The sequence below is a fragment of the Rhynchophorus ferrugineus genome, unplaced genomic scaffold (assembly GCF_030347505.1).
Source record: "Rhynchophorus ferrugineus isolate W39M unplaced genomic scaffold, kcgeb_rfMv2 rfM9, whole genome shotgun sequence".
Taxonomy (NCBI): Eukaryota; Metazoa; Arthropoda; class Insecta; order Coleoptera; family Curculionidae; genus Rhynchophorus; species Rhynchophorus ferrugineus.
Genome location: NW_027472588.1, coordinates 35731840 through 35749142, shown reverse-complemented (window position 1 = coordinate 35749142; position 17303 = coordinate 35731840). Strand labels below are relative to the sequence as shown.

At 31.1% G+C, this 17303-nt stretch overlaps 2 protein-coding genes across 2 annotated transcripts; one reads left to right on the top strand and one right to left on the bottom strand.

The window, feature by feature from the left end:
• The first annotated feature begins 13039 nt into the window (after positions 1–13039).
• Ahcy (Adenosylhomocysteinase) lies at positions 13040–15095 on the top strand. The gene is made up of 5 exons (XM_076414645.1): positions 13040–13201; positions 13300–13490; positions 13796–14137; positions 14199–14406; positions 14463–15095. Exons 1-5 carry the CDS (start codon positions 13177–13179, stop codon positions 14993–14995), a joined length of 1299 nt encoding a protein of 432 aa, XP_076270760.1. The 5' UTR covers positions 13040–13176; the 3' UTR covers positions 14996–15095.
• Positions 15096–15196: 101 nt separating this feature from the next.
• On the bottom strand, positions 15197–16528 carry betaggt-II (geranylgeranyl transferase type-2 subunit beta). The gene is made up of 4 exons (XM_076414648.1): positions 16124–16528; positions 15758–16065; positions 15496–15704; positions 15197–15438 (listed from the first exon to the last, which is right to left on the bottom strand). The coding sequence occupies exons 1-4, from the start codon at positions 16433–16435 to the stop codon at positions 15269–15271; spliced, it is 999 nt and encodes a 332-aa protein (XP_076270763.1). The 5' UTR covers positions 16436–16528; the 3' UTR covers positions 15197–15268.
• Between the last annotated feature and the right edge of the window lie 775 nt (positions 16529–17303).

Genomic DNA, 17303 nt, shown 5'->3' with positions numbered 1-17303 from the left:
GTAATCAGATTTGCAAGTTGAATATTTGGGATTCAGAGCACACTTTCTCATTATTATGTAAATTCTTTTAAAAAATTATGATATTGTGTATTTTTTAACATAAATAATAAAAAACAAATCCCTTTAATAAGGGCTGAGCTGACCAATAAAAAAATTTCTAATAGCTAACTATTTTCAATATATAAAGTCCGCTAAAAGAAAGCTTTTATGTGCTTAGTTTAGTTAATTAGTAGTACAATACTCGAAACTCTAAATTCACTTCGTGTAAAAGTAAGATCCCCAAGATGCCAGTCAGAATACTTTATTTTCTGATGTTGTGGCAAGATAGTGTCAACACTTGCATTCTAGAAGATAAAAGTTATGAATGAAGCTTATGTTTTGAGAGATATTATTTTTAAGACATAAAGTATTACTTTGAGATCTTTAATGGTGAATAAGCATGTACTCGATTAATTAACATATTTCTTTTAATCAATATATTAAATAGCCGGCATGGTTGGCGCAGTGTTAAAGGCGTTAAAGGAGGCATGGTCGTAAATTTATTTTTGTGATTAGGCAAGAGCGCAAAATCCGACAAGGAAAATGTTCCCAGACACACCAATAACAAGGCTGGATAAGATCCGACTCTTCTGGGATGATTTCTAAGCTGGTCACTGGCCAGTCCGTAGGCTTAATGTCGAGAACTGTGGTGGAGCCCACGCTAAACTGTAGGCCCAGTCCAGATAAACCCTCGTTGGTAAAGAGGAGACTTTAAAATATAAAATATATATTAAATATATATTTTCTATTGAGCTATTCATCACTCATGCACTCATGCTAGACACAGACTGGCTTATAAATAAAAATCTCACCACAAGAAATACAAGCATCGTAAAAGTGCATTTTATTTGTTTATATTTTCTCGATATAATTTTCTCAAAACACACACAAAGACATGCACCATTCAAGAAAATCATATCGTCCCGAATATCTACGGAACTTACGATTCCATCTGGTTATTCGATATTTTAGACCTTTCAATTTTGGGTCGTTCATGTTTTTTAAAAAGATTTGAATGATATTGCAAAGTAAACTAGGCGGGGTTCTTTCTAATTGTTGGATTTCTCGCCTTTGCGGATACCCAGCAAGAGAAATAATTCCCATAAAGGGCAACATTATTTATGCTTTTTGTGGACTCTAATTGCTAGATGTAATATCTTAATATGTCCAACGTTAAAACTTAGAAATAAGAATCCACTTGAGAAAACGCGATGCTTAGGATCACTACCTATTCTTATTCAGTTGATTTTACTGCGTTTTGTGTCACCCAACCTGAGTTTCATCAAATGGTGAGTTTGTTCACAGAGCATTCCAGTTTGTTCTTGTTAATTCCCATTTATTATTTATTGAAAATATATATTATTTTCTATTTACTTCCTCACTTACCTCTATCTACATTATTCTCCTTTATTTTAAAATTTATTCGTTAGTATTTTATTCTCATTCTAATCTAAATAAAACAATGAATCAGAAATGTTTTCAAATATAATTTATTTTAACATTATAGTACATCTAAAAACTACAATTAATTATACAGACAATAGTTTATAGCTCTGTTATAACCCCTTATTACTATTGTTTTCAAGAATTTCGCATACGTTTGACAACCGGACGACTTTGACTGGCTGGTTCGCTTACATGTTCGAACTAATCAAACAGCATTGTGTCCCTTTTTAACTACAATAAGATGAGAAGGATAATATTGTCTGATTCTGAAACGAATTTACAAATTTCGGCAGGCAATACATTAAACATCTTGATGACGTGTGTTCCAAAATATTTTGAATAGACTATATGTGTTTTATGTTTGTTTTCTTACAACTTTTACATTTTATTTAAACACTTATCAATTTTATATACATAATTGTGCTCTATGTTTGTTAACTTACACTCGTCTACTGTTATTTATACACTAGTTTGTTTTATATACATTGTATACTATTAAGATTGCTCCAAAGAATCCCAGAGGAATCCCAGTTGTGTAGTTAATCAATAATAAATAAAATCTTTAAAATAATATATTAAATATACATGTTCTTTTGTGTCACGTTAAATTAGCTTCTAAATATTAAGCTAATATTAATATATACATGGGGATACTTTGATAAAAGAAAAAAAATCTCATCCGACACAAGCTGATTTACAAATAAGTAGCAATCGTAATAAACTCACTACGAGAAATGCAAAATAAGGACCGAAACGTTTGAGAGTCCTTCCAACATCCCGAAGTATTCTGCAGAAATGACTCCTGTCAAATATGAAGGGTCCTCATCCGGAAAGATATTGAAATTTTATAGCCGAAACACGCGTGCTTACCGAGGTCAGAAATTCGAGGATCCTCAAGAAATCGCAAGTATCTATTTAATAAGATATCTTTATGTTAATTTTTATTTGTGGAGTGGATGGGGTAGAAAGCAAGTCGGGAAGACGCAGGCCCTGTTAATAATTTTACTTGACATAAATTTTTATATATTAATTTTTGTTACTATTTGAATTATTATATACTTACCCACTATTTTAAAATAACACATGGACAGAATAATCCCGAGCCTAACACATGGATAGCGCTAGTTTTATAACATTCACCGCTTTTTCAGTTAGTACAAACCATCAAAAGAAAGCTGTTAAAATGTCATGATATTCTACACATAAGTTTGTAAGTTATTGTGCTAAGAATGACACTACTTTTGTTATTTTCAAAACAATGGATCAAAAACAATTTCGTGTTTTAACTTCTTCTTCTTCACTTCTTCTTGATGGGAAAATATAACGTTCAAGCGAAGTAATGGATTAAAAAGTGTTATAAGAACGCCGCTCCATCAAAAACAACAATAAAACGTCACCATGGTCGTAGAGACACCGATGATGCAGAACGCAGTGGATAAAACATGGATCCATTACATCACCCCGGAATCAAAAGATACACATATACTGGATACACAGCAACTGGTGACAGGCCTATTTTGAGGCAAAAGATAAACCATTCTACAAAAGTGATATTGAAATGTTTGAGGGGCGCTGGAATGATTGTGAGACACTTGATGGAGATTACTCATTCACTTTTCTTTCAAGACTTTTCAGACCATGTGTTATTACTTATGTTAAATAGGATAGATGACTGTTTTTTATAATTTTTTCATGACAATTAATTGACATTAACCCTGAATAAAAGTTATTTATTAAAAAAAATTTATTTGAAAGAATAATTGACGTTTGAAATGAATCTGATGTGAAATTATGGTTGCACTGGTCTGTTTGTATGCGTGCGGATCTTATTTATACATTATTTTAATAATTTTGCGTTATAATTAGATCTTCTAACGTATCAGAGTCTCTAATGTAATTATACAATGTAATTATAAACCCCGAACAAGTCTAGCCTAAATATTATTTTATATAAGAAACAATAGTCTCTTAAAAGTATCTCATGAACTCTTACATTGCCCAAAAATTCAAAATTCTACATAGCAGCTAGTACTTATACTACCAGCTTCTCCAGCCTCTGTCTGTAGGCAAGAACCTACACACACACTTTACAAATTTAACATATTAACCCTCTAAAAAAAGCAAGTGTAAATATAATAATAATTTTTTATATTCATACCGACGAAATGGAAAGGATGGATACAGATCTTTTAGAAATAATCAATTTTACTAATTTTACTATTTTTAATTCTGTTATAGCGTTGCCATGTATTATATTTAAGACTACAAAAAATGTAACAATAAATGTAATCAATAATTAATATATTTCGCGTAATTATGATAAACTTGTCAACACTGAAGAAGATATACTTTTTCTGTCCCACGTAAAAACCGCTACCATATCTAACAAAAAAAAAAGAATTTATAGTTAAAAAAATGTATTTATACCTTTCAAAAAAATACTTAATAAATAAAAACAGAAGCCACAGAACAGAAACATATTACGTCAGTTAAAACCTTTCTCTCTTTGTATTTTCCTGGATATATTTTCCATTGTGTCAGCATGACTAACAGCTCTACGAGAAGCCGCCCAAGTACCAGACCTCTACTTCAAATGGCAGGAAGTGGATAACTTGAATGAATAAGCAAATTAATTATTAGACGATGTTTTCGATGATTTTACTTTTCAGGTTAGTAAAAACAGCAAAATATTACTATAATATTTTAGTAGTTTCTACACACGACTGATATATTTATACCAGTAAAAAAATCGATGGTTATATGTATGCTGTACATTAAGTTTTTAAAGTATTAAAAATAAAATCTTAAATCTCTAAATACATTAACGTATTTTTAAATAGTTTACTTAACAATTGTTGAGATTTTAGTTCATTTATATATTTATAAATAGTCTAGATGACCTGTTGAACTTCATATCATCTACATCTATTTTGCAAATTTTCTCCGACAATAACAATAACCACTTCGTTTATAATTCTTGGACAATAGTTCACTTCATTGTTGGATTGTGACCAAAATACCTATCAATTTCTGTCTAGTGGTGGGACCAGTTGTACCAATTTTACTTCTCTGCCAACACAACATAACCTAGTAGATTCACCGTTATATTAATTTTTTTATAAATCTTTATTAGATACGCTTAGTCTTCTTAAAAATCTTAATTATAAATTAATTTATTACTACCTTTCATTTGTACTTGGATTAATTCACAAGCAAGACGAGTGCGAGAAAATACATCAATATGTATTCCTCAATTATAAAATTATAATAACTTATAACCATAGTTTACACTAAAGGTATACACGTTATATAAGTTCTTATGGTTTGATTCGCTTAAATCTCCTGACATCCTGCGCGGTGTTCAGCAGTTGTATTGCTTCCACTTTATTATGATTTACTAATCTTCTTTCGTGTTTCAAGGCAAAATCTTGGATAACTTCGCAAATCCATTTGATTTCCAGGTCATCGTGCTTCATTGGTTACGTAGCGATAAGCATTGGTAATCAATAGAAGAACCTTGTTTTGACAGCGTTGGATGACTAGTTGATTTGAATTTTTAGTGCAACCCCATATTTGCACCCCACAGGTCCAAATTGGCTTTATCATTGTCTTATAAATCAGCCTCTTTGATTTTAGATCAAGTTGAGAATATCTTCCAACTAACTAGTATAGTTGTTTTATTTTGGTTCTAATGTGTTTTGCTATTTGTCTAACATGATGTTATATTTAATGCGTTACAATATTGACAAACCATTGCTATTTTCTCAGTAACTGATCACTTAACATAAACTCTTCATTTTCAGTTTTTCTCGAACGCAGTGATGACTTACCTATAAGACTATTATCATTTTCTGTATTTGTGACTGTCCATAAGTGCGGTTAGTACGTAAGCTAGCCCGTTGCATATTTGATTGACTTCGACGACATAAAATGTCGTCTTGGTCATCGTTATCTTGATATTTTTAATAATAAATGTAAAGAAAGTTCTCACGCACTAAATTCGCGGCTAAATAATAACAAATGCGCCGTGTGTGCTTTGCCATAAAGAGTCACTACATATTTCATCTCATATTTAACATGTTTCACATAATCAAATTTATATAAAAACTACTTATTGCTAAAAATTATGAAAGAAAGTATCTTAATATAATAATTTATATTTTTAAAAATATGTGTAAAATAAGCAATAGCCCAAACAATACAAAAATAATAATATAATTTTGTGACATAGACACATAATTAAATTACGAACAAAATAAATCTAATTTGTTGCTCGACAATCTAATTTGCTGATCCATTGGTAGTAGTTAAAATAATATTGTAAATAGATAAATAGGTTTAGGTAGGTATTAAACTAAATTGTGTGTATATAGTAGAATATAAAATACGTCTAATAGATAGGTTCAATCAATTTTATTTTTAAGCTTTTTTGTGTTAAAAATCTAAGTTTGATTATCTTCTACTTTTTAGAGAACATACATAAGGAACGTACTTTTTGAAGTCGGTTCAATTTTTTTTGTTTAAAAATATTTTATTTTCAGGTATATACAATATTACAAACAAGTAGTTAAAATTACGAAAAAAAAACATTAAACAGCGGAAAAAACATGAGAAATGTATAATATAATTAAAAATAAATTTATTTTAAAAATATTTTATCGATTTGCCCGAATATTTCACATATTTTTACCCGAGGCAAACATATTTTCCGGTTCGTATATGTGATGTTAAAAGGTACCAACTACAGAATTTATTGCATCGTCTTGTTACAGAGTGATCTAAAAATAATGCTATAAATACGGTGGATGAGTGTAGCGCTTTAGTGAAGTCCACTCGGGTGACTATCGACTGGACTTCGGAGTGAAATGATGGAGCCATATTTCATCCATTGTCACATATCGAAGCAAAAACTTGGGTTTATTATGCTTGATCATCTTCAAACACTACTCCGAATCATCAACTCGTTGTTTTTGATCAAAAATGAGCTGGCGCGGCATCCACTTTGCACAAAGCTTTCTCATACCAAAATATTCGTCAATTAATTAATATGATGTACACGTTCAGTTGATATCTTTAGAGCGTCTGCTATTTCATTCAATTTCAATTTACGGTTATTCAAAGTCATTTTGTGGATTTTTTAAATCTTTTCGCAGCTAACAACCTTTTTTGGGCGTCCACTGCTTTTACTATCTTCAGTGCTCATTTCACCACGTCTAAACTTAGCATACCAATCCTTGATGGTTGATTTTCCTGGAGCAGTATCCGGAAACTCGGACTGGCACCAAGTTTTTGCTTCATCTGTATTTTTCTTTTCGAAAAGCAGTATTTTATCGACACGCGAAATTCCTTTTTATCTATATATTTTCACAATAACAAAAGTTTCTTCACGCAAAATGCTATAATTCACAAACTAATGATCCGACAGCTGTCAAATTTATACACGCATCTTTTGAGAGTTAGAGCCAACTGAAAACATATGGATTTAATTCTAGTAGCGCCATCTGTGTGTCAGGCCGGAGACTTCACAAATAGGAAACTGGATCCATTATATATTTCGCAGTTACTTCACATGGAACCTAAGCATTAAGCTCCTTTTAATGTCCCGTTATATATGTGGTCGATTTTTGGTTTGGTAGCCATTTAATCAATCAATGTGGACCTACCTCGTTTAAAAATTTTTATATACGTCATCACGACACCGCTATATACGCCACACACACCTTTAGTAATTTAACAAAAAAAATAGAAAAGATAGAAATCGGATGGGAAATTTAGATGTATCCAGTTTATGGCCCAGGTCTTGTGTCGTTCGACTACCATTTAATCTTTTCTCTGCCAAATTGATTTAAGTATATAAAGCTGAATCCAAAAGAGGCTTATGAAGATCACTTGGTTTGAAGCTTTTCGTCCATAGCTATAATAAAATACTACATATACCATTAATTATTCTTTAACATTTACATGAATAAATTCGCACAACAAAAACAAATATAATATTACAGAATGAAAAATCGTTTTTTTTTTCTATATATACACCCTATATATATAAGAAAAACCTATCGCATCTCGTAAAAACAGAAAAAACATGGTTGTTATTTTTTACAGACATAGGTCGAGCAACCAATTTGTATTTTTGTCGTAAATCGTTATTGTACTGAACTGATGAAACTTTAGTGGTCTAAATATGCGAATAAATTTGTTAGAATGCATCATGAAGACAGTTTATTGATGCATCTAAAACGATTATTACAGACAGATTTAGTTCAGTATTGACCCTGTCAAAAATCGATTTTGATTAAATAATAGTATAGTTTGAAAATATTTTCGGTAAACTAATTAGGGGACAACATTTTCAATTTACGTTACATCCATTAAAAGACAAAAAATGTCTTCTGGAATGTCTTCATTTCAAAGAACAAAAAGCGCAGTTGAAATAGGCATTCACGAATTTATTTTGTCAGCATTGAGAACAAGTAGATTGTAGAACAAGAACATTGTAGATTCTATATCATTCGGTTGAAACACGTTAGTTAAATCTTCTGCGAATAAATGAGCTTTTTCATCCTTGTATTAACCCCATTCGTTTTAATCATTTTTAATAGGTGGTCTAATTTATCTCTTGATATTGGGGAAGCTTCATTTGCAGCAAAGCGATTTTATTCATTTATATTTCGGGGTTAGAGCTCAAGAATGTACGTTTAAACGTTTTACGTTGAGTCTTACGTTTAAACTGGTTTGTTCCTGCATTATAAGTCTAAACGTATCCCTGTTAATAAATTTGTTAGTAAGATTAGGTTTCTTTGTTTTTTTTTCAGAATTTTCGTGCCTAATGTTAACAATACTTGAGTGTGATCAGATAATAGTTCGCACAAGCTCTAGATTTGTATTTGATTTTAAAAATGAATCTCTGTTTTATTATGTATCTTTGTGAACAGTATATAGCTCCTATGTTTATTTCAGCGCCGTTCTTTTCAACACTAACTATCGTAGTGTTTATTTCTTATTGTTTCATCTCGTTTTGTTTAAAATGTTGTATATTTGTTTGATATTAAGGCTGTTCCGCCTCAAGCACGTCCGTTGGGGTGTACTGTCCAGTATCCATCATAATTATCCCGTATTTTAATATGAGAGTTAACAGATCAATTGAAAAGTCTCCGGATGATCATAGTAAAATACCTTTTCGGAAAAATTGGTTTTTCTTATTCTACATAATTCAACATATCAAAGGTGATTCACTGATTATAGCGACCCTCCAACTTTTCGATACCATGTTTGTACTACGATTTTGTCCTTTGCTTCAAAATAGACCTCAGTTTCGGCGATCACCTTTTCATTCATCGAAAATTTCTTCCCAGCGAGCATTCTTTTGAGATCTCAGGACAGGAAATAGTCGCTGGGGGCCAGATCTGGAGTGGCTCAAACGCAAACTGTCATACGAACTGATTAACAGACAGAATAGTTTTTAGAATAAGTTGAGATAGACTTTAAAATAAGTTAGAATAGTATTTAGAATGAATGAGAGTATATATTGTAAAAATAAGTAATGAAATGCAAAAATGTTATTTTAAACTTTGTATAACACTAGTATACATTGAATAACTCAATAATACTAAATGGAAAACTGTCATTTTATGTAGATAAATGCCAAAACTTTCGTATTTAACAGTTAAGTTAGGTTTTCTTGCAGTGATTCATCGTTGTAAACAATTACCTCCGATGCATATCACTGATCAAAGTACTTGTAAGAACCTATTGTCTATTAAAATGAGCAGCGAACGTAACACAATCAATCATTGACGGAGAAAAAGTCCACACTAAAAGGTCCATGATGAAATTACCTTTTTATATAATCTACACGACCGAATTAATATTTAAATTTCCTTTTCATACGGGTTAACGCAGCAAACATGGCTTTTTGCCGTGACAAAGTGCTCTGATCTTTCTATAATGCAGTTCTCTTTTCATGCAGGAACCAGCAGAAGCGACGTGTTTCAATCGAAGCGTCAAACTAAGAAAAGCAAAAGCCGCCGCCGCCGAGCGAACCTTTTGTAACCGATCTCGAGTTCAATTCGGGAGTATTTAACAGCACCTTTTAATATGGGAATATCTTTGCATAATTAATTCTGCTGAATTGTAACTCGACGTATCACGGCGACGAACTAAATAGATTGAATGAGCCAAGCTATAGTCTTCCAATAAAACAGCCAATACACGTCATCAAAATATATGGTTTCAGCATCACAATATTGCCGCATCAATGTTATCATCTCGATATTTCTCATGCCTTCGACAAGGTGTCGCACTCTGGACTGCGTCAGTCACAGACAGACATTTTATTGTCAAACAGGGTGCCGAATACGCTGACCTACACCCAATATATTCGGGTGTTCCGTAAGGCAGTGTTCTTGGTTCATTATTATATTTATTGTATACAGCTGACCAACCGACCTCAAGAAACACTACTGTAGCAACATATGCTGGAGATCCATCGGTTTTATTATCACACGAGGATCCAATATCAGCCACAAGAAACCTCCAACTTCATCTTAACAAAGTCGAATTGTGGTTGAAAACGTGGCGCATCAAAGCAAATGAGATCTACCCATGTGACATTTACCCTTTGTAGAAGAACATGTCCCTCAGTAAAATTGAATAATCATAAACTTCCGCAAACAGACGATGATAAATATCTGGGAATGCATTTTTATCGACATTTGACACGGACAAAACATATAGTGACAAAACAGCTTGGGGTAAAACTAAACCAAATAGGGCGTAAATCTAAATTATCATTAGATAACAAGATTTTGCTGTATAAGAATAAGTCAATACTCAGGCCCATTTAGACCTATAGTATTGAACTGTGGGGTACTACTAGAAAATCTAACATAGATATCCTACAGAGGTTCCGGAATAAAGTGTTGCGAGTCATCCTCGATATATACGTGTTCAACAAACTGATTCAGCGTAATATTCCCTTAGAACCCATAACGAGTGTGATTCGGAGTGTTAGTGCGAAGTACTCTGAAAGACTATTAGTGAATCCCAATGCACTCACCAAACAGTTAAATGTTCGCGCTAACAGTGTAGTGCATAGGCTCAAACGCAAACTACCATACGAACTAATCAATAGACACATAGAGTGACATTTAATCATCTCCATAATAAGTTGGAATAGTTTTTATAAGTTCGGATATACTTTAAAATAAGTTAGAATAGCATCTAGAATAAGATTTAGATTATAAGTTGCACAGAAGATCACTTACTGAAGTGATCTTTTACATTTCAGAATGGTTATATTATATAACTGAAATCATATAACAATACTTATTGCCCACGGGCAGATTGTTGACATCCCAGGAGATTAATTTAAAAAAATATTATCAAACATGATTTATTTTAATATTATAGTACATCTAATGCTCATATTATTGAAGAACTTAAGCTGCAGTTGCATATATAGTAGTTGCTATTTATGGAGAATTATTACAAGTAATCGAGAGGTAGAACCCAACGAACCACAACAGCCATTTTAGATTTGACCCTGGTACTGATGAGAGCTCTATTATGTAATAAGTTTTATTCATATTTTGATTATAAGTGGTATACAGTAATTTTAACGGTAGGCAGTACAGAGTTATTATAACACTTTAATTAAACAGACATATGAGGACTGTAATGAGGAGAGAATAATTTTTCAATCTTATACCAAATTCAATATATCTTAGGCATAGTTGACCACATGAAAGTAAAAATACAGTGAGATATGGTTACGAATGTATATTCATAATCACTTCAAAGAGTTAGAGAAAAAGATGTTAAACTAGATGCTAAAATTCCAATGTATGATATATTCGATGAAACACGAGCTAATTTAGGTATTGGCAATTTGAAAAGAATCAAACTAGATTTATTGACTCATAAATATTAATATACTGTTCAGCAAGCAAACCAATTAAATTCCATAAGGGTAAATGAGGCCTAGTTGCCCTAAGAATATCAGGGCAAGCGAAAAAAAAAACAATGGCTAAGAAGCTACTTTACGATATGCCTGCAATGCGCTAGTCTGACATTTTGTGAATTGAAAATAATAGCATTTACATAATGTTCTTCAAATATACATATAATATACAAGAACTGGCAACCTCGCGTGCAAAGAATTTCAAGAATTAGCCTATTCAAAATTGCGTAAAACAAAGAATACCTTGCACTTATATTTTAAATTTCCAGTTTCTGCTTTTAATTTTCCAGTGACGTCGCGCCTTTGTCTTCTTGTCATATAGATTTGTCACTTTGACAGTTAAATTCCCGGCTCTATTTTTGTTTCCTTTAAGAATTTAAATCCCTTTTTATTTGATTTATATTTAGTAACTGTATGTAACAAATATATTTAATACCTTTAAAATCCCATAGATTTTAACGAAATATTATGCTATTACAGGGCGTTTACATTAAGACAAAAGGCTTTTGCTTACGTAAGAGACTTCAACTCGCCAAGAAGTTTCTATTGTCAGTTACACGGGCCATGTTACGTGATAACGGTGAATGTTTCACGAGGCCAGACACGTGAGTATAAATAACTGCACGTGTTTTCTCTTATCCACTGGGGTATCGTCCAATGACTACCCCATTGAGTTGTTAGAAATTGCTCGGCGTGAAACAATCGAACAAACACTGTTAATTGGAGAATTACTGCCATATTTGTCACGTTGTAAATATCTTTATGTTATCATTCGAAATTTCTTACCATTATTTAGATTATTTACTATTTCTACAGGCTTATTGATTCAAGTGTAAAATTATGTATTATCATTTATATGGCATTCATATTTATTAAACTAGATTTAATTAAAAAAAAACAACGAAGTCTATTGATTTTATAAACAATATAGCGAAGAGTATTTGCTTATATTACCTTTCATTTATTTCATCAATTTTATCAATACTAGATGTACTGTTACAAACATTAATGCCAAGTTGTCAATAAATATATTAGTTTACCCTATTATTTAATCATTTTATCACCATGTGTTATTTTTCTTCAATACCATTTATCGCAGAATAAATGCCAGAACATAATTGTATATATTGTTTACAGTAAAGCTATATTAAAAGCCAGGAAAACCGGATTTTTCCCCGTTTATTTTACAGATTTCCAATTTTACATTTAACATAACTTATAGAACCTGTCGGTAGATGTCAGGAACAAAAATATACTCAATTTTATTATATCTAATTGTTAAATTATACTAAAGCATATCTATATATCACCGGAATTAAACATGATTTAAAGAATATTCATTAAACAATTTACTATTGCATTATTTTTTATTAGTACATTACAGAAATCTACAATGCTAGATTCAAAAAAAAATCTTTAACAAATATCTAAAAACTATGTTTAGAAAGAAGTACAAAATGCAGAAAGCTTTAAAGAACGAATAATAAATTTAAATTTTAAAAATTGAACATTCAAAACTATAAAATGTGTACAGCAATTTGTTAATCAAAATATAGATGTCACGTTAAAAATTACGAACACTAACGAATATTTCCGAAAAAATCTTGTATATATAACCTCAATTTATTTTTAGTTTATTTCACATGTGCAAACACCGGGGGCATCATAAGGCCTTTACTACCTTAATTTAACTTAAACTCTAATAAAAAAAAAAACGCAACAAAACTAAAATGTCGAAAGTCCCATATAAAGTTGGTATGTATTCCATATACAGTCATCATTTAGTTATTTAATTTATTCAATATTCTACGGTATTATTGTGAAATAGCCTTTATCACAAAATTAACTTGCAGCTGATTTGAAGTTGGCGGATTGGGGTAGAAAAGATATCAGTCTTTCTGAAAATGAAATGCCTGGTTTGATGTCGCTTCGAAAGAAATATGGAGAAACCAAACCATTAAAAGGCGCTAAAATTGCCGGTTGTTTACACATGACTATTCAAACAGCGGTTTTAATTGAAACCTTACTTGAATTAGGAGCTGAAGTAAGTAATTATATATTAGTATTTTTACATTTGTTGCAAAATAGATTACTATATCCATATTTATTTAAATAATACTATTGTGTAAAATGTTTATGAATACCAAGATTAGCTGATAACCTTTTTATCATAGACATTTCTTAAGATGCTGAGTTCACATATCTGCCATTGTTATTAACTTTGTTTTTACATGACAATGTAATAATAATAATATATATATATATATATATATATATATATATATATATATATATATATATATATATATATATATATATATATATATGTATAAATAAATATTGTTCTAGGTTCAATGGTCTAGCTGTAATATATTCAGTACTCAAGACCATGCAGCTGCTGCCTTAGCAAAAAAAGGTATTGCAGTATATGCATGGAAAGGTGAAACTGATGAAGAGTACTTATGGTGTATTGAACAGACTTTAATTTTTCCTGATGGTAAACCATTTAACTTAATATTGGATGATGGCGGTGACTTAACTAATTTAGTACATGAAAAATATCCTCACTATCTCAAAGATTGTCTTGGCTTAAGTGAAGAAACTACAACTGGTGTTCATAATTTGTATAAAATGTATAAAGAAGGCAAATTAAAGGTACCAGCTATAAATGTGAATGACTCTGTAACTAAGGTTGGTAGTGATTTCTATATAATTTTCTATTTTTCTTTATATCTTATAATTTATAACTTAGAGCAAGTTTGATAACCTTTATGGATGCAGAGAATCTTTGATTGATGGTATCAAGAGAGCTACTGATGTTATGTTAGCAGGAAAAGTATGTGTTGTAGCTGGATATGGAGATGTAGGAAAAGGCTGTGCCCAGTCTCTAAGAGCTCTTGGGGCTAGAGTTTTAATAACTGAAATTGATCCAATTAATGCTTTACAAGCTGCTATGGAAGGTAATGAATAAATTATCTTTATTATAACTGGAAAATTAATTATTTTATTAATATAGGTTATGAAGTTACGACAATGGAAGATGCTAGCAAAGAAGCACAAGTGTTTGTAACAACCACTGGAAATAAAAGCATTATAAGAGGCGAGCATTTAATTAACATGCGTAATGATAGTATTGTATGCAATATTGGTCATTTTGACTGTGAAATAGATATTTCTTGGTTGGAAAAGAATGCCAAGTCAAAAGTCAACATTAAACCACAAGTAGATAGATATTTACTATCAAACGGAAATCACATTATTGTTTTGGCTGAAGGGCGTTTAGTAAATTTGGGATGTGCCACAGGACATTCATCATTTGTTATGTCGAGTAGTTTTACCAACCAAGTTTTAGCACAGATTGAACTCTGGACTAAACCTGGTCAATATTCAATTGGAGTGCACACTTTACCTAAACTACTAGATGAAGAGGTTGCCAGGTTGCACTTGAATCACTTGGGAGTAAAACTGACTAAACTTACACCGGAACAATCTCAATATGCTAGTATTCCCATTGAGGGACCATACAAGCCTGATCATTACAGATACTAAAACCAAATATTTTATAGTTTTACAAAGGTCTAAAAAGCTTTTTTTAAACTAGTTTTAAATAATCTGTATTTTATGAAAATAAACATTAAACTAAGTGAGAGATGTAGTTTCATGTAGCCAAATAATTACATGTGTTTTCAATGTCCACCTCTGCTATAAGCAGCATCAGTTTTTCCAAATTATTTCGTTAAACAATAACACTAAGAAAGTAAACTATTTTATATTCAAGTGCTCCTAATCTTAAGTTAGTAAACATATTAAAACTAATTAACATTACGATAGATACTGTGGTTTTAGTTCTAACTTATCAATTATCCTCTGAGGCATACAATAGGTAGGATTAACCTTTTGGATACTTTCATAGCCCAGCAATGATAAAGCTGCTAAACCAAATACTGTATGGAAAGGGTCAGCTACATCCCCAGGTCTGTCTGCAAAACCACCTAGAAATTATTTAAAATTCAATATATGAACACTGTAATTATATGTAACTGTAGTACCAGTTTCTGTGTCTTGACAGGCAAAAATAAATGTCTTTAAAGCTTCTGCATCAATCCAATGTAATCTACCCAATATAGTTAGAGATGAAAGCACCCACCAAGAATAACAAACATCTGGTAACTTTTCTGGTCTACCATTTAATCCACCCGAAGGTAATTGCCTTTCACAGAGCCACCAAGCCAATGTCTCTTGATCAACAATGTCTAATCTAAAAATTTCCACAAAACAGGCTCTAGCAGCATGTTATTTAAAAATTCATACCTGTTTGTAATTGACAAAAAACCAACACAACAATATATTAACCCAGCATGACTCTCTGATAATGGTCTGGAACCAAAACCACCATCAAAGTTTTTACAATTTGCTACAAAGTCAACAGCTTTCTCTACATTAATTACATCCATTTTCTTTAGTAGTGATAAAGTCATAACTGCACAAAAGGAAAATCTGGTGTCAATTTCACCCCATTTATCTCCGGCAAAACTACCATCAGTTTGTTGAAGACTTTGAATATATCTAACAACCCCTTCAGTATCTATAGCATTAAGTTGATCATACATAGCTAATATCTATTAAAGAATAATTTTAAAGTATATTAATGATAATAAACGGAAATGAAAAACATACTTGGACAGCACTTAATGTGTGAAGTATGTGAGGATCATGCCCAATACAAGCACTAATTCCTCCACTTTGAGGATCTTGGCATTGTTTTATATATTCGACTACTTTATCTTTGCCCTGTGCAGGTTCACTATTCATTAAATCAAGGGCCGTAAGGGCCCAATACATGCCCGAAATTCGTAAATAATCCGTCATACCATATTCATAATTATTCTCATCTTGCCCATAATCATTAATAAAATCTATATGTTTCTCAAAGAGCACCTTTTTGACTATATTATCTGAAAGTTTAACGTCCTTTATTAAAGTTGCCATTGTAAAATTGTTAGTAATAAATGTTAATAAAGCCGAAATAGCATAAATAGGTTATCAATTATTATTAAAATTATCATTAATAAGTATGTACTAGATAATCGAAATATTTCGATTAAAACCAAAAAAAAATCGATAATAAAAACTGAGAGATTTGGATTCAAATCGATTATAGTTTTTGTTAATGTTTGAAACAAGTTTACAGTAGTGGAAAAGAAAATTTTAAAATAATACTAGCTAAAAATATATTATGTGTCTTGATTAATTAAAATTTAATATGAAAAATACTCTCTATGTTTTGTGTTTGAAGAGTTGGCTATATGACAATGTCCAGAATTGAGGAGTATTACTTTATTCTGGTCTCTATGCTGTCAATTATGAAAATATATTAATGAGTTTTTTTTTTATATATGATTCATTAATTCTTTATTAACAATATAATCGCACTTTGTTATATTATATATATATATATATATAGCAATATATTATACAAAATGCGAATTGCCTGGTGATGTAATTCACCAGAATCGAATTACTTCTTTATTTAAACGAGCTTTCAATTGTCAATGTATATCGATAATACACATTACTGTTATTGTCGTTTACAAACTTTTTTAATTTAGCATTTCGATCAATTAAACCAGCCTAACTTACCTTCTAATTCATAGATGTCGCTAAAAATTGATTGATTCTCTGCAACTTGATTTAAGGTATTTATATTCAAAAAATACAAAACCATCTTATGAGTTAATATAAGCAGCAAAATCTATTTAATATACCGTAGTTACTTAGAGGATGATAAATGTAATTAAATAGATGTAATTAAGCTAAACAAGCGTGTAATCAAAAAATGTAATATCAAGGATAAATC